The sequence below is a fragment of the Macrobrachium rosenbergii genome, chromosome 55 (assembly GCF_040412425.1).
Source record: "Macrobrachium rosenbergii isolate ZJJX-2024 chromosome 55, ASM4041242v1, whole genome shotgun sequence".
NCBI lineage: Eukaryota > Metazoa > Arthropoda > Malacostraca > Decapoda > Palaemonidae > Macrobrachium > Macrobrachium rosenbergii.
Window position 1 is genome coordinate 15405819 of NC_089795.1, and position 16204 is coordinate 15422022.

The following is a 16204-nucleotide window of genomic DNA, read 5'->3' on the forward strand; positions in this document are numbered from 1 at the left end:
TGCATCCTCTGAAGCATCAGGAGCACCAGTCACAGCCAGGCCAGGCTCAAAGGAGACTCAAGGACCAGATACAGATAATAACGCCTCCAAAGAGGCAGACACACCAGGTATCACTGGTGCAGCCTCCAGAGCAGCAGAAGTGCCAAGCATATCTGGCATGGCCTCCAAAGAGGCACGAGAACCACAAACAACTGGCAGAGCCTCCAAAGAGGCAGGAGAGCCAGAAATCACTGGCACAGTCTCCGAAGAGGCATGTGTGCCAGAAATTACTAGTGTAGCATTCAAAGATGCAGAACTGCCAGAAACTATAGGTGCAGCCTCCAAAAAGGCCAGAGTACGTGTCACCAATGATCTTCCCTTTGTGTTACCAAAGGAAGCATTTCTGGTTGCATTTACATGTCTTCTACAATTCGCAGTGATACTCAAAAAGGATATTCCCAGTCTAACATATTGGCTTAAAACTTTCTGTTTAGCCTTTCTAAAAGTGATGCATTCAGTTAACCTTCAGGTCTGTATCTCCTTTTCCATGATATATACACCATAATTTTGTGAAGAGGATGGATGATCCTCTCCACTAAGTATACACTTTGCTTCTTCATAACATACACCATGCTCTGGTTCACTACACTTAACACATATGGTAAGCTTCCCTTGTAGTTTCTGCCTACAAGACCCTAACACATGACCATATTCTTGACAATAAAAACATATCCTTGGTCTTGGGATATACTGCTTAACCATAAAATGTAATAATGTAACCATGCTGCTTTTATTACATTAGGTATGCAGGTTGAATTGAATGTAATAATTAAATTTGGCAGTGGAACTAAGGCTCCACTGATCACCTTCTTCATCCTTTCAATTCTAATCACACCTTGATCTTTTAATTCTTCTACAGGTGTCTCTTCTGAGTACGTCATCAGTTGGGGTCCAAATATCATTCCTCTGGAATCATTCCAAAAAGCATGTCCCAAGCAGTCTACTTTAACTCCATAAAGACACAATAATGCTTTTAATTTTTCACTTTCTATTGCTGAGGCTGATTCTACTGTCAGCTTGCCTTGGCCTTCAGATTATATCTTAGGATCTTACCACAGCACTTCACAATGTCTCTGTACACATTTAAAATGTCATAATTAAGATCTTCCAGATTAAAGGTCAAATACTTATCATAAGAGGTTTCAAATATTCCTGGTCCTATTTCACATACATTTCTGGTCACTTTCCCTTTGCTCCGTGCTGGTGCATAGGATTGCAGTGTAATTACACTAAAGGGTTTCCTAGCCTTTTCCAAATAGGTTGTCAGAAGAGGGTGCAGAGGTTATCATCTGTGCCAAAATGATATCAGAGGTCCAGGGGTACTCGATTCTTTATTGCTATTACTCATAAAGATGGAATATAAATAGAAAAAATTAAGTAAACCTGCAAACCATAAAAAGGTATCCGCTTTCCATGGAGTTTATTCTTCCACCAATGACATCAGTAGGAGCCGACTCCCAAATGTCAACCCCCTACCCTACCCCACAGGGGATGGCACACACAATTAGAGTAGCCCAGTGTCAGCCAAACCTGCTTGTTGGGACTGAGAGCACTACAAGAATACAATCATCCCCACCCTAATTATATTATGGGCAAACCAGACAGATTGCCAGAGTCCCATCCCCAGAAACAGACCACCCCTGAAATCCATGGTCCAGCCCTGCAGAATAGTTCCGTCCTTGAGCTACCAATGTGACATTTCTCAGGTCTAAATATTATCGGATAGTTGATGATCCTACAACTATTTTCCCTATTAGGCTCAGATACAAACCCAATCCCTGCTATGATATCTTTTCCTATTTGTCAGGTCCAATACATTTTACCAAAAATGGAAAATTCCACAAAAGTTAACCCATGTAATATGTAATAATATATGGAACTCTTGGACTCAAACCCAGGAACAAATTCCAGGGGTTCAAGAGCCCTGTCACCATGTCAAGGTGGTTCCATGTCTAGCGGGTGTTGTCACAAATAGAAACCTTTGTCCATTTGTATAAATCTGAGCCTAGATGAACAAAAAAGTGAACAACTGCATTTCTGAGTCCAGTCCCGTGTCAGCCGGTGAAATTCCATTGTAGCACGAATTTCTAGGTATAAAATGCTAGATATACCAGAGAAAAAAGAGCTTTCAGGAAAGCTGGGGTTACTACCCCCAGATCGAGCGTCTTCTCCAAGGAAGACATCGGTATAACGAAGGGTGAGTGAAGGATCACTACCACGGAGTCTCACTCAAAAGATCTCTCCCTGTTAAAACCCCCAGAAGAGAGCGGTGAGCCGTTACAGCCCCAACACACAAACACCCGCCAGCTCGGCGACACCAGCGCCACCTACCTCATTCCATTTTCTAGCACGTGATCGCTACCATCTCTTTTTTGTGTGCTCGTGCCTTTTGGATTTATTTTCATCTTTCACCATGTCATCGAGCAGCTTTACCATCTCCAAGTTAAGTACCATCTTATTGTGGGGTTTTGTTCTTTATTTTGGCTGTAATGGTCTCGTCTTTTCACAATTATGAGATCTTATTATGACGCCACGGCGTCCTCCGCCAGCCATGTCGACCGCGAGGCGACCCCATCAGTTCTTTTCTGTTGGGGTTGTCTCCTTGTCGTTATATGTTATTTTTTGCCCCATGGTTCTCCTCCTGGCGGGTTCCCTGCGGTGGCCCCTTTTTCGAGTATTACATATTTTTGGCCTGTCGGCCTATTTAGGGTGATGCCCCGTCCAGGTCCCCCCCCCAGGTTGGGTTCCTTGTTATTACTTAGTCTGCATTAGGCTATTTATATTATTCTTGGCGATGGTGCTCTATTTGTTTTTATTCATTGTTTACCTCCTCGAGGTAGCGGCAGCCTCATTTCTAACTGCTTCCCCGAGGTAGGCTATGCACCTGTTGAGCACATTTTTAATCATCCCATGTTTGTGTGTGATGGTTTATTTAGTGGAGTAGGCTAGTTTTGCTTCCCTCCTCTTGCCCTTGGCGTGGAGGATCCATCAGGTTGAGGGAGTTTTGGTTGCTGTTTCCTCCAGGGTCGTTTTTTGGTGGGCAGAGTGAGCCCCTTAGTTCTCTTCCTTCCTTTAGGGGAATAGAGTTCTTTGGATGTGTCTCCTCTAGGCTAGTCGCCTTCTTGCCCCCTCTTCTCGGCCCCGGTTGGTTCTCGGCACAAAATTTCTCTCCATGTTTGCTTTCCTCCCCCCTTCCGCACTCCTTCCGTTTTCCTAGCCTACACTGGGTTAGGTCCTTTATTAGGCTTCGCCTAGTCAGGAGTCGGGCATTGAGGCTCGGTCGCATCCCTCCCCTAGTAGTAGGCCACCCTCCTAAGTTTCATGATGCTTGGAGTGGTGTGTGTGTGCAGTTGAGCGGGTGATTTATTTCTCCCTGTCTCCTGTTCTCATTTTCGTAGCCTACCAATCTCCCCTGTTCACCACCTCCCCCCCCCCCTCCCCAGCCTTGCTCTACTCGTGCGGGTGACGCTAGATGGCGTTTTCTCCGAGTTCAGGGACTCCCCCATTTGGTAGAGGGATTCGCTCCTTCCCATACAGTCCCTAGCATCGCTGTGTTGGTGTTGGTGGTTCGTTTACTCGTAGCTCGAACGTGTTCGAACACTCTCTCCCACACTTCCTTTCTCCCCGTCGGGTTTCTTGGTTGGGTTATTATTCTTGCTCCGGCTTATGTTATGTATCTACGAGCATCTTGCCCACCTTGTTTCACTGGCGGGGAAGTCCGAGAGGAAGGGATATATATATATATAAGGGGGTCGGATCCCTCCAGTCTCCGGAGTAGTTTGCACGTTTGTACCATCACTTGTTTAATGTTATTGTTTATGTATATACATATTTAGATAAGTGTATTTATCTAACGGAGTACACACCTCCCTCCTTTTATATTTTTATATATACGTGAGTCCGGTTCTGCACCCGGGGGTTCCGCCATTGATTTTACTGGCAACCCTTGCGGTGAGTTCTTGTTGTCTCATACCTTTCATTCCCCGGAGTATTCCGGGGTCTGGAAGTTTTTTACCTTCCACTCTGCGTAATTTGGAGCTTATTGGCCTAGTGTTTAACGAGGGATTTCTCCTCCACCGGAGTATTCCGGTTGTAAGCTGAAATTCCCGGCCTTGCCGGCTTTAGATTGCTTAGAGTGGTAGGTTCATGTACTTTTTACACTTACAGACTGTTCGCTGTGAGGAGCCGGGGTGCACCGCTTCGCTGCAACAACCTTACGGACACGTAGTGTGCCGGACCCACGCTGGTTGTGCGGTCCAGCTCGACGACCTTGTAGTCTGGCACCCCGATGGCTGTGAGGTTTGCTTTGCCTTGTGTGCGAGCGTCCAGGACGAGTCGGTAAGTGACAGTCTTCCTCCGTATTGCGCTCCTCATATCGAATACTGTTTACATGATTCTCGAATTATTCTTTCGTTCTGCTAATTGTTGGTTTTCTTACAGGCGGACAAGTCCTCCAAGAAGTCTGCCTTGGAATCCCTCCGCGCTTGGGTGGCTGGGTTTGGAATGAATGTTCCGTCGGGGAAGCCCTATGTCCTCGACGCCAAGTTGAGGGACCTGCTTTACCCCGGCACACGGGTGGCGGCCGCAGTGCCAGAAAATCTTGCCACCCCCATCATCCAGCAGATCCGGGATGCGACCCAGCCACCCCAAGTAGATATTCTGTACGCCGAGGTTTCGGAGGACGTCGCTGCTTTAGACTTGGACCTGGAACCAATGAATACAGAACAGGACCAGGTGGTAAGTAGCGAGGTAAGTGAGGTTGTGGGGGCGGGCCCCCTTTTTGACTCCCCAGTTTCTTCTGTGTCATCTTTTGCAGGTTTTGTAAAGTCTTCCTCCTTGGGTGATAGAGCTCCATCAGCCATCCCCAAGTTGAAGTTGAAGACTTCATGGAAGGCGAAGGGCTATAAGTCCTCGTCTTCCAAGAAAGCATTGCCTTTCCCCCCGTCGAAGGCTAAGGTCTCAGCACCTGTAGCCTCCGGGAGCAAGTCTGGTTCCTCCGGCAAGGGCGCGAGTAAGAGGGCAGCAAAACCAAGCCCTCCTCCCCAGCCTGCCTTTGACGCGGAGGCTTTCGCGAACCAGCTCTTCCAACGGTTCTCGGCGGAGGTCGACTCTAAATTCACTAAAATATCAGAAAAGTTGGCCAGCCATGACAACATACTGGCGGGAATGGCTCGCCCACCCGCAGCCGAACCCCAGTATGTCATCCCTGATACAGCGGACCTCCCTCCTTTCGATGTCGGGAACCCTTGGCGTTTCGCCCTCCGGGCCATCCAACATGATGGCAATTTAACAGTCGAAGGTCTTGGCACGAGACGGTTGGAGGAACTAGAGTTCTTTCCCGCCGATCTCTTGCCCCCCTACCCAGGCTTCGTTAGGCTAACAGAGGAAGCATGGGTTCGTTCAGATAAGGTTCCTAGGGAGACTGTGATCGTCCCTAGGGACCAAACTCAGTCGGCTCTCCTGCGCACTCTGACGGAGTGGCAGGCAGACAATACAAAGTTGACGCCTTTCAAGGGCAGCTTCACCATGTTCGCCCTGGGTGACAACTTGCCCACCCCCTGTTTGAACAAAGTCGCTCTGGCTACGGCCCGAGCGTGCTTCAAAGGCAATCCCTTACCGCAGCTGAGGGAAACAGACTCCACTTCCCTGGTATTCCCGGGAGGTGACGAGTTCTGCCACTTTCACTGTTGGGAAGTTGGACCCCTTTTGTGCTTCCTCCCAGTTCAGTGAGCAGCTCCCCAAGCTGCCGGATTCCTTGCTAAAGGCGGAGTTTGATGCCCGGACTAAGCTAGCCCGGTCCCTGAACTCCGTCTGCCTTACGGAAGCCACTGCCGTCTCCTGCGTTGACGAGCCATTCTTCCAAGTTTTGGCTAAGTCTCTGCTAGCTGGCTTTCAGTCTGACCTTTTTGAATTCATCATGGCCAGACTTGAATGCAGAAAGTTCATTTTTGCCGATGCCACCATCCGTCACGAGCCTAACAAGCTCGTGAAGAGCTCGATCTGGGGGCCTAACCTCTTCCCGGAAGAAGAGGTTACGAATGTCATGAGTGAGGCTACAAGGGCCAACCAGAGTCTGCGCTCTCGCTGGGGCATTTCTGCCTACAAGCGTAAGACCCCAGAATCTGGCGGTCCCCAGGCGAGAGGAGGCAAACATTTCAGGAGGCATAAGAGACCCCACCATCAGGCGGTAGTTCAAGCCGTCCCGGTCTCGGCAGTGGCACAGCCCTCCACCTCAAAGGCCCATCCCCAACAATATGTGCTGGTTCAACCAGCTCATTCCCTTGCCGCGCCTTCGTATGTTGCTTCGCCAGCATACAACCCCACCTATGAGGGCCGTGGATACTTTCACGGCCTTAATAGGAGCGCAAGGGGGGGAAGAGGCAGGGCCCCTCATAGAGGGAAATCCAACACCACCCCAAGAGGTAAGCCTGGACGTGGTAGAGGGAACAAACCCGCTCCCTCCCACTGAGAGAACACAGGTAGGTGGTCGCCTGTATTGGTTCAGGGACCAATGGACCTTCAGCCCTTGGGCACACAGCATTGTGTCCAAGGGTCTAGGATGGAGCTGGATCAAGGACCCTCCTCCTCTGACCAGGTTTTACCAGCCACCCTCACCAATCCTGCAGGATTACGTGGCAGAATTGCTCAACAAACAAGCAATAAAGAAAGTAAGGCACCTAAAGTTTCAAGGCAGGTTATTCACTGTTCCCAAAAAAGACTCCGACCAGCAAAGAGTGATCCTGGATCTGTCACGTCTAAATCTCTACATAAAATGCGACAAATTTCGCATGCTTACGGTAGCTCAGGTACGGACTCTACTTCCGCGTGGAGCCGTCACCACCTCTATCGATCTTTCAGACGCTTATTATCACGTCCCGGTTGCGCGGAACTTCTCTCAGTTCCTCGGTTTCAGACTCGGGAATCAAGCCTACTCCTTCAGGGTCATGCCCTTCGGTCTAAACATTGCACCCAGGATATTTACCAAGCTGGCGGACACGGTAGTTCAACAACTCCGGTCTCGAGGGATATCCCTAGCAGCATACCTAGACGATTGGATAATTTGGGCACCAACAGTTCCGGAGTGTCGGAAGGCTACGTCCATGGTCATCAACTTCCTGGAGTCGTTAGGTTTTCAGCTGAACAGAGAGAAGTCCCGCCTGACTCCGGAGTCCCGGTTTCAGTGGCTGGGTCTCCAGTGGGATCTGCCCTCTCACACGTTATCTCTCCCGCCTCCCAAGAGGAAGGAGATAGCATCTCTCACCAGAAAATTTCTGAAAAACCAATCAGCATCCCGCCGGTCCCAAGAAAGAGTCCTTGGGTCTCTTCAATTTGCCTCAGTGACGGACCTGCTCTTAAAAGCAAAATTAAAAGACATAAACAGAGTGTGGCGGAGTCGAGCCAATGTCAAGCTCAGAGACAAGGTCTCCTCTATTCCTCGAATCTTAAAGACGAGACTGCGGCCTTGGGCCACAGTCAGAGGTCTGTCCAAGTCAGTTCCGCTTCAATTTCCCCCCCCGGCACTAGCTGTTCACACGGACGCTTCCCTAAGCGGCTGGGGAGGATATTCACCAAAACAAAAAGTACAAGGAACGTGGTCCACTATGTTTCAGCAGTTCCATATAAACACCCTGGAAGCTATGGCGGTTTTTCTAACTCTAAAGAAAATCCGCCCCCCCAACCGGATTCATATCAGGCTGGTATTGGACAGCGCAGTGGTAGTTCATTGCATCAACAGGGGCGGCTCCAAATCAGGTCGAGTAAACCAGGTAATGGTTGCTATCTTCTCCCTGGCGAACAAGCACAGCTGGCATCTGTCAGCCACCCACCTAGCGGGGGTACGGAACGTGGTGGCAGATTCCCTGTCCAGGGCTACTCCGTTGGAGACGGAGTGGTCCCTGGACGAGGAATCCTTCAATTGGATTTGCCGCCAGGTTCCGGGTCTCCAAGTGGATCTGTTCGCGACGGAGAGCAACTTCAAGCTCCCCTGTTATGTGGCCCCGAACCTGGACCCCCAGGCATACGCCACGGACGCAATGACAGTAGATTGGAACAATTGGGAGAAGATTTATCTGTTCCCTCCAATAAATTTGCTGCTGAAAGTATTACACAAACTCAGGACATTCAAAGGTCAACCAGCCCTGGTAGCCCCTATTGGCCAAGAGCAATTGGTTCCCTCTTCTTCAGGAACTGGGATTATGGAGTCTTCGGATTCCCAAGCCCAAACTGACCCAGACAGTACAAACCAAGACTGTGTCAGCTTCCTCAAGAATTCAGAATGCCCTAGTTTTATGGACTTTATAAAGTTCGCAGCCCAGAAGGGAGCAAACATTGACCCTGTTAACACTCTGTTTCTAGAATCAGACAAAAGAGATTCTACTCTTAGACAGTATGACTCAGCAGTAAAAAAATTAGCCTCCTTCCTGAAAACATCTGAAGCCAAAATCATGACGACTAATTTGGCAGTTTCCTTCTTTAGGTCATTGTTTGAGAAAGGCCTTGCTCCAGCCACTATTACCACAGCGAAGTCAGCCCTGAAGAAGGTATTTCTATACGGCTTTAAAATTGACCTTACAGATTCCTATTTTTCATCTATCCCCAGAGCATGCGCTCGTCTGAGACCCGTATCACGCCCACATTATGTTACGTGGTTCCTTAATGATGTCCTTAAGTTAGCATCAGAGATGAACAACTTTCAATGCTCTTATCAGGATCTGTTAAGGAAGACTTTATTTCTGATTAGCTTGGCTTCAGGTGCCAGAATCTCAGAGCTATCGGCTCTCACTAGAGGTGATGATTTTGTGAACTTCCTCCCGTCCGGAGAGGTCCTCCTTTCCCCTGACCCTAGATTCTTAGCCAAAAATGAAGACCCACAAGACAGGTGGTCTCCTTGGAAGGTGGTGCCCCTTCCACAAGACCAGTCTTTATGTCCAGTATATACCCTTAAAGCTTACCTTTTAAGAACTCCACAGAGTAAGTCGGGTCCTCTTTTTATCAGGGAGAAAGGTGGTACTCTATCACTAAATGCAATAAGACAACAGATTTTGTATTTTATTAAACAAGCCAACCCAGATTCAGTTCCTAAGGTTCATGATATTCGAGCAGTGGCTACTTCCATTAATTACTTTCATAATTTGGACTTCTCAGAACTCTCTAAATACACGGGTTGGAAATCACCTCTAGTGTTTAAACGCCACTATTTAAAATCATTCGAAGCCCTGAAATTTTCTACAATAGCTGTGGGAAGTGTCATCTCCCCACCTTAATTAATCATCTTCCTTATCCTCCCCTTTCCCCCCCGCCCGCCTGCCTCATTTACTTCTCTGCTTATCCTCCTGGTTGATCATGCCTCACTGCCTTGCTCCTCATATTGATGTATCTTGTCTCTGTTGAGTGGAAACTGTGATCTGACATGTTATGATTGTGATTTTCTTGTGGGGTACTGGGCGGTTTTTATTTTGCTCCATGTACCCCAGATATATATGTATGTACTGTATGTAATTATTTCCCATTTTATATTGTCTCTTACGTGTGTAGCTTTAAGATTACGTGTGTAGCTTTAAGATTGTGTATGCCATTTAACCCATGTAATTTTCATATGTCATTATGCTTTAGTAGTTTTAAGTATTTTTGGGGTTTCTTCCCTGCCATACTGGGGACTTCCCCACTTTTTTCGTAATGTTAAGCTTTTGCTGTGCCTTAGGTTTAGTGTTCTTTTCACATGTAAGAGATACCCTGATTAAAACCATTTTCGTAATTTATGTTTTTTTCTTCAGATTACCTTGTTTCCTTGTAGTTTGCAGCCTTGGCATGATTCTCTATCACTATTTCACCGGCTGACACGGACTGGACTCAGAAAGGGATTTTGACAAAGGAAAAATCTATTTCTGAGGAAGGTCCCGTGTCACCCGGTGACCCTCCCTGACTCACCTGTTGCTCCCCCCGCTACTTGCACATGCCAAGTCTGGGGTTAGTGCTAGCCTGGAATGAGGTAGGTGGCGCTGGTGTCGCCGAGCTGGCGGGTGTTTGTGTGTGGGGGCTGTAACGGCTCACCGCTCTCTTCTGGGGGTTTTAACAGGGAGAGATCTTTCAAGAAAGACTCCGTGGTAGTGATCCTTCACTCACCCTTCGTTATACCGACGTCTTCCTTGGAGAAGACGCTCGATCTGGGGGGTAGTGACCCCAGCTTTCCTGAAAGCTCTTTTTTCTCTGGTATATCTAGCATTTTATACCTAGAAATTCGTGCTACAATGGAATTTCACCGGGTAACATGGGACCTTCCTCAGAAATAGATTTTTCCTTTGTCAAAATCCCTTTTTAGATATCTAGATATTGAAAACAAATGTTTCTGGTAACTCTAATATTTTGTTCATCTTAAGTGGGAGATGCTCTTCTGCTACTATTGTTCAAAAAGCAGCAATTAACAGATGTTGAAGATGTTAAGCTGCCAAAAACAATGCAATGCATTCTAACATTTCCATGGGTACACACACAGTGCTCTAGTGTCAGTTTAAAACTATTACCTGAAAGACCATATGAACATCACTGAGTTTTTCATTTCCTTTATAAAATTATTTCAGCCTATATCTAAATACACAACTAAAATCAAAGGTATGCACTTAACAAAGGGTCCATTGATAAAGAAATGTACATCAAGCAATGATGTTATTTTATCTAGTCAATAAAAAATACTTACAAGAATACACTAATCTCATAACAAACATTGTGCTACCAACTATGATATTACTGTGGTACCTCTCATGGTATCTACAATGCACCATGTAGAAAACAATGGGTTAATCATTACTAGACTCAGGATTACTAAAGGCTACTTAAATTTCAGAAAAGTGAAGTCTGGAGAGGTTGTCTGTATTATATACATACACATTTCCCTCCCGCAAATCTCAAGTTACATAAATTAACAAAATTAATAAAAATATGCACACACTGTAAGACACATTTATACATGATGTACAAGTTACAAAAGCAAGGATTCTTTTAATCAACAGGAAGACAGAATTATCCTAAATAAAACACCTTAGCATTAAACAGCTGAACCTTAAAATTCTAACCGTACACCCAGTGAATCACCACTAATCTACAGGTCCACTATCTAGATTTTCATGGTGAACTCACAAATAAAATAATCTACAAGATTCCCTTATTCTATACCATAAGAATGTCCTCCAGACCCCAAGCCAATAAAGGGGTTTATAAAGGGTAGAGATTAATGGTGCGAGCCGCAGAATATGCAAAACAATAATAATCCCCACAGGAGTGCACAGGCAGCAGCCACAGGCCACAAACGGGCAAACTGAAGGATCTGATTTTAATCAAGTGTGTCGAACTGGCTCATCACATCAAACACAAACCTGTCCCTGAGATGTAGAACTGTGATAATCCAACAACATGAGGGCTGTTGTTGGGAATGTTACCTCGGCGGCGGAGCATCATCTCCGAGCGTGCAGAGTTTTGACCCATGATGGCTTCTTCCAGGCGGCTCTTCATATCTGCTTTGCTTCTGGCATTACTGCTGCCACTGCGATGAGAAATTTTCTTTCCCTGAAAATTATTGTCCATGTTAATATATGCCAACAGGGTATAGCCTGAATTTCTAATATCTTACTCAGGGTCCTGAGCTAATAAAGATTATTCAACCTTTCTATTTTTTGATACTGTACCTACTACCTGCTATGTCTGGCTGATGTACAAAATGTTAGAATGTGTTAATCAGCAACAGATACCAATGTGCCATATATTTACCACAGTATCTTAAGATTTATTACATATGCTCATTTCATGGATATCAGTAATGAAAATCTAATGTTTATAGTTTACTGGCTCATGTGCATTGTTACATTAGCTTCATCCTAACTATTACACATTCAATGTTCCTCCAGGAAGGAAAATGAAATACAAAGTTGCTTTGAAATATGCACTGCACAAATTAGCACAATGTATTTTCATACTATCCAATATTGTACGTATATTACATTACGTAAAAATCATGAAGTCAGTTCCACTGATCACCACTGCTATTCAGATACAATCTGGTATCATAATTACAGAAAACTAACAAAGGCAATAAATTTGTTAGTCATTTGAAAATAAATACAAAACTAACTTCCTCTTGTTTAAAGAAAAATATTTACACACTGCTGACTCGTAAGTTTTTCTTTACCCTATCGTAAATAAGTTTTAAACTATGCATCATTATACATCTTAAGATGGGAACCTTAGGCTTTACATCCCACAAGAACAACCAATGACAACTGTTTATACATAACCAACACCAGGGGTGGGCAACCTTTTTAAGTCAGTGATGCACAATATTTTCACGTGCCAACTGAATCCTTTGGGGGGACAACATATTAGGTGTCCCTTAGGTACTGGGATATGTTTTTATTAGCCATTACATGTAATTCTATTTGCCATATACATCCACACAAAGTAAAGATGCAATTTTAACAAAGTAAAGATGCTTTTTTAACATCAGCAAATGAGTAAACAATAATTCTGATTTTTTATTGATTTTAAACCTTATCAATGGTGCATAAAAACTACACGGGAAATATGAAGTTATTTTACCAACAAAACTTGATATTACATCAATCCTAAGTAAATCTTTAGAGTTTTTAGCACAAAAATCAAATAAATGAGAGATGCATGCTACTCCACATACGAGACTTCAAGTTCATCACTGTGAATAAATGATTCAAAAAAATATGTGAATGAAATTTTAAAAGAAACAAAATTGTCTGGAATAGTATTTCAAGTCCTTGGTGCCTCCCTTTCTGCATTTCTCTCATCTCTAATCAGTCACTTCCAACACTTTTCCAGTTAACTCTAACAGCAACACATTTTTCTCTCCAAGTCGAGTTATTTTGAAATTCAGTCAACTACATTTCAAAACTATGCATAATTATCCATGAAAAAATCTACATGTTTACCATAGTACATTCAGTCTAATCATGTCTGGAAACTTGAATAAATTTTATAATTTCTAATTCTCTGACTGCATATCTTGTAGAGAACTGTTGAACAGCTGACTTGGTGTTATAAAAAAATTTCCGAAGACATTTGCAGTCTTGTTTTGCCATCCTTTGGGATGATCACTCATGTATTTTCTGGTTCGGGAAAAATAGAAAATTCTCAATTTTTCCATCACTCCAAAAAACTCACTCCTAGTTGTATTTCAAGAGCCTTTAAGTAATAAAAAATAACATCAATTGTCTTACCAGAGCCCTGTAATTTTATTTTTTCAGTGTAAGTCCCAGGTTTGGCTTGCCAGAAAAGTGTAGTGTTGAAGTGACACTTTTGACACATACGCAACAGGTTGCCCACCCTTGATCTATGCTATCATTAACTTTTTGTTTTTACGTTCACTTTACTGTAAAAAACAGTTTATTAGTGATTACAATTATTTTTTTCCTTCCTGTGTATTGCATAAAATTTATGGCTTTTGCTTGAATTATTAATGCCAATATGTATAAATGAATCTTCCAAAAATAAGGCATCCATTCTTTTGATACAAATTAATCAAAACTTACAGCTTGGGTACACTTTTAACATAATTTGTGATTTGCCACCATACCAGTTAGAAAAATTAGCTTCCACAAAAGAACACCATACCATTATTTTAATAAAATGTGAGCTTGCTGTGTGGAGAAAATTGGGACTAAAAGTTCAGCCCTAATCTTAAATACTGAATACTTGTTGAATCTTCCCTTAGGCTAGGCCTCATTGTTTGAGACTTACAGATAGCTGGATTCTGGATAAATAGAACCTGAAGTATAAATAACTCATTGGACTTGCACTAAATTTTCTTCCTGCCAAGTACTTTAATATTTATCTGTAAATCACTGATATAACACATCAATGAATATCACTTTCCATGTGCAATAAGAATAATTTCAAAGGTTGCAATTGCAACAGCAAGCTTACCATATATATCATACCCATGACCTCATTCAATTTCTTAAAATTTTAAATTGATTAAACTGAGGTAGGCAAAAACAGCCCAAATCTAGCCTTGAAATAAAAATCAAAGTTATAATTAACACTGATATTTTGCAATGCAACAAAAGAAATAATAGCAATCTGAATACTGACTCAGAAATGACCAGCCACTCAATAATGGGAAATTTGTAAGTCATCCTCTCCAATTTAAACATTAACCCTTAAACGCCTACTGGACGTATCATACGTCGACTAAAATTGTCTGTTGGGTGCCAAGTGGACGTACCGTACGTCGACTACAAAAAATTTCAACCTTCGGTCAACTTTGACTCGACCGAAATGGTCGAAAAACGCAATTGTAAGCTAAAACTCTTACATTCTAGTAATATTCAATCATGTACCTTAATTTTGCAACAAATTGGAAGTCTCTAGCACAATATTTTGATTTATGGTGAATTTTTGAAAAAACTTTTTCCTTACGCCCGCGCGGTAACTCGACCGAAAATTTCAGAAATTCCTTCGTCATTTTGTCTTAATTTTTGCACTGATTCATATTAGTCGTTACATAAAGTTTTATATATGAAAATGTGCGCAATTTCATGTAAAATACAGCAAAATACAACCCATGGTTGTAGCTTTTATCAGTTTGGAAATATTTTCATATAAACCACGATAACTGCCAAAATTTCAACCTTCGGTCAACTTTGACTCGACCGAAATGGCCAAAAAACGCAATTGTAAGCTAAAACTCTTACATTCTAGTAATATTCAATCATTTACCTTCATTTTGCAACCAATTGGAAGTCTCTAGCACAATATTTCGATTTATGGTGAATTTTTGAAAAAAACTTTTTCCTTATGTCCGCGCCAGAAATTCTTTCATCACGTTGTCGTAATGTTTGCACCATTTTATATTAGTCGTTACATAAAGTTTTATATATGGAAATATGTGCAATTTCATGTAGAATACAACAGAAAATAACTCATGGTTGTAGCTTTTATCAGTTTGGAAATATTTTCATATAAATCACGATAACTGCCAAAATTTCAAGCTTCGGTCAACTTTAACTCGACCGAAATGGTAAAAAAACGCAATTACAAGCTAAAACTCTTACATTTTAGTAATATTCAATCATGTACCTTCATTTTGCAACAAACTGGAAGTCTCTAGCACAATATTTCGATTTATGATATTCTGAAAAAAAAAAAAACTTTTTCCTTGCGTCTGCGCGCGGTAACTCTGCCGAACATCTCAGAAATTCTTTTGTCATGTTGTCGTAATGTTTGCATCGTTTTACATTAGTCGTTACATAAACTTTTATATATGAAAATGAGTGCAATTTCATGTAGAATACAACAGAAAATAGCTCATGGTTGTAGCTTTTATCAGTTTTGAAATATTTTCACATAAATCACGATAACTGCCAAAATTTCAACCTTCGGTCAACTTTAACTCGAAAGAAATGGTTGAAAAACGCAATTGTAAGGTAAAACTTTTACATTCTAGTAATATTCAATCATTTACCTTCATTTTGCAATAAATTGGAAGTCTCTAGCACATTATTTCGATTTATGGTGAATTTTTGAAAAAAACTTTTTCCTTACGTCCGCGCAGTAACTCGGCCGAACATCTCAGAAATTCTTTCGTCACGTTGTCGTAATGTTTGCATCATTTTACATTAGTCGTTACATAAACTTTTATATATGAAAATGAGCGCAATTTCATGTACAATACAACAGAAAATAACTCATGGTTGTAGCTTTTATCAGTTTTTAAATATTTTCATATAAATCACGATAAATAGAAAAAATTAGACTTTCGGTCAACTTTAGCTTGACCGAAATGGTCGAAAACTGCAATTGTAAGCTAAAACACTTACAGTCTAGTAATATTCAATCAATTAGCTTCATTTTTCAATAAACGGGAAGTCTCTAGCACAATATTTTGATTTATGGTGAATTTTTGAAAAACTTTTTTTACGTCCCGCACGTTACTTAATTCATGCATCATTTTGTGATAATATTTTCTCTGTGTTGCTTTGATCGTTTTACAATTTGTTATATACCAAAATCATCGCAATTTAGTGTACAATACAAAGAAAAAAATAACCTGTTAGCTTTAACCGTTTTGCTCACAGCGATTTGTATAAAATTATATATGAAAAATTTTTTTTGCGCTGTCATATATTTCAATATTTATATATGATAA

At 42.6% G+C, this 16204-nt stretch overlaps 1 protein-coding gene across 36 annotated transcripts in view; it reads right to left on the reverse strand.

Moving 5' to 3' along the window:
• Nucleotides 1-16204, reverse strand: part of Zir (Zizimin-related) — a 582703-nt gene that overhangs the window by 164883 nt on the left and 401616 nt on the right. For 20 of the 36 annotated variants that reach the window (XR_010852042.1, XR_010852034.1, XR_010852030.1 and 17 more), the window contains one exon: nucleotides 11409-11598. Coding sequence is in view for 14 of the 36 variants with exons in the window: in XM_067098447.1 (XP_066954548.1) it covers nucleotides 11409-11598 (190 nt within the window). In the remaining 22 variants the exon portion in view is untranslated. The remainder of the gene's footprint in view (nucleotides 1-11408; nucleotides 11599-16204) is intronic. The other 16 variants (XR_010852045.1, XR_010852043.1, XR_010852044.1 and 13 more) reach the window with 1 other exon arrangement.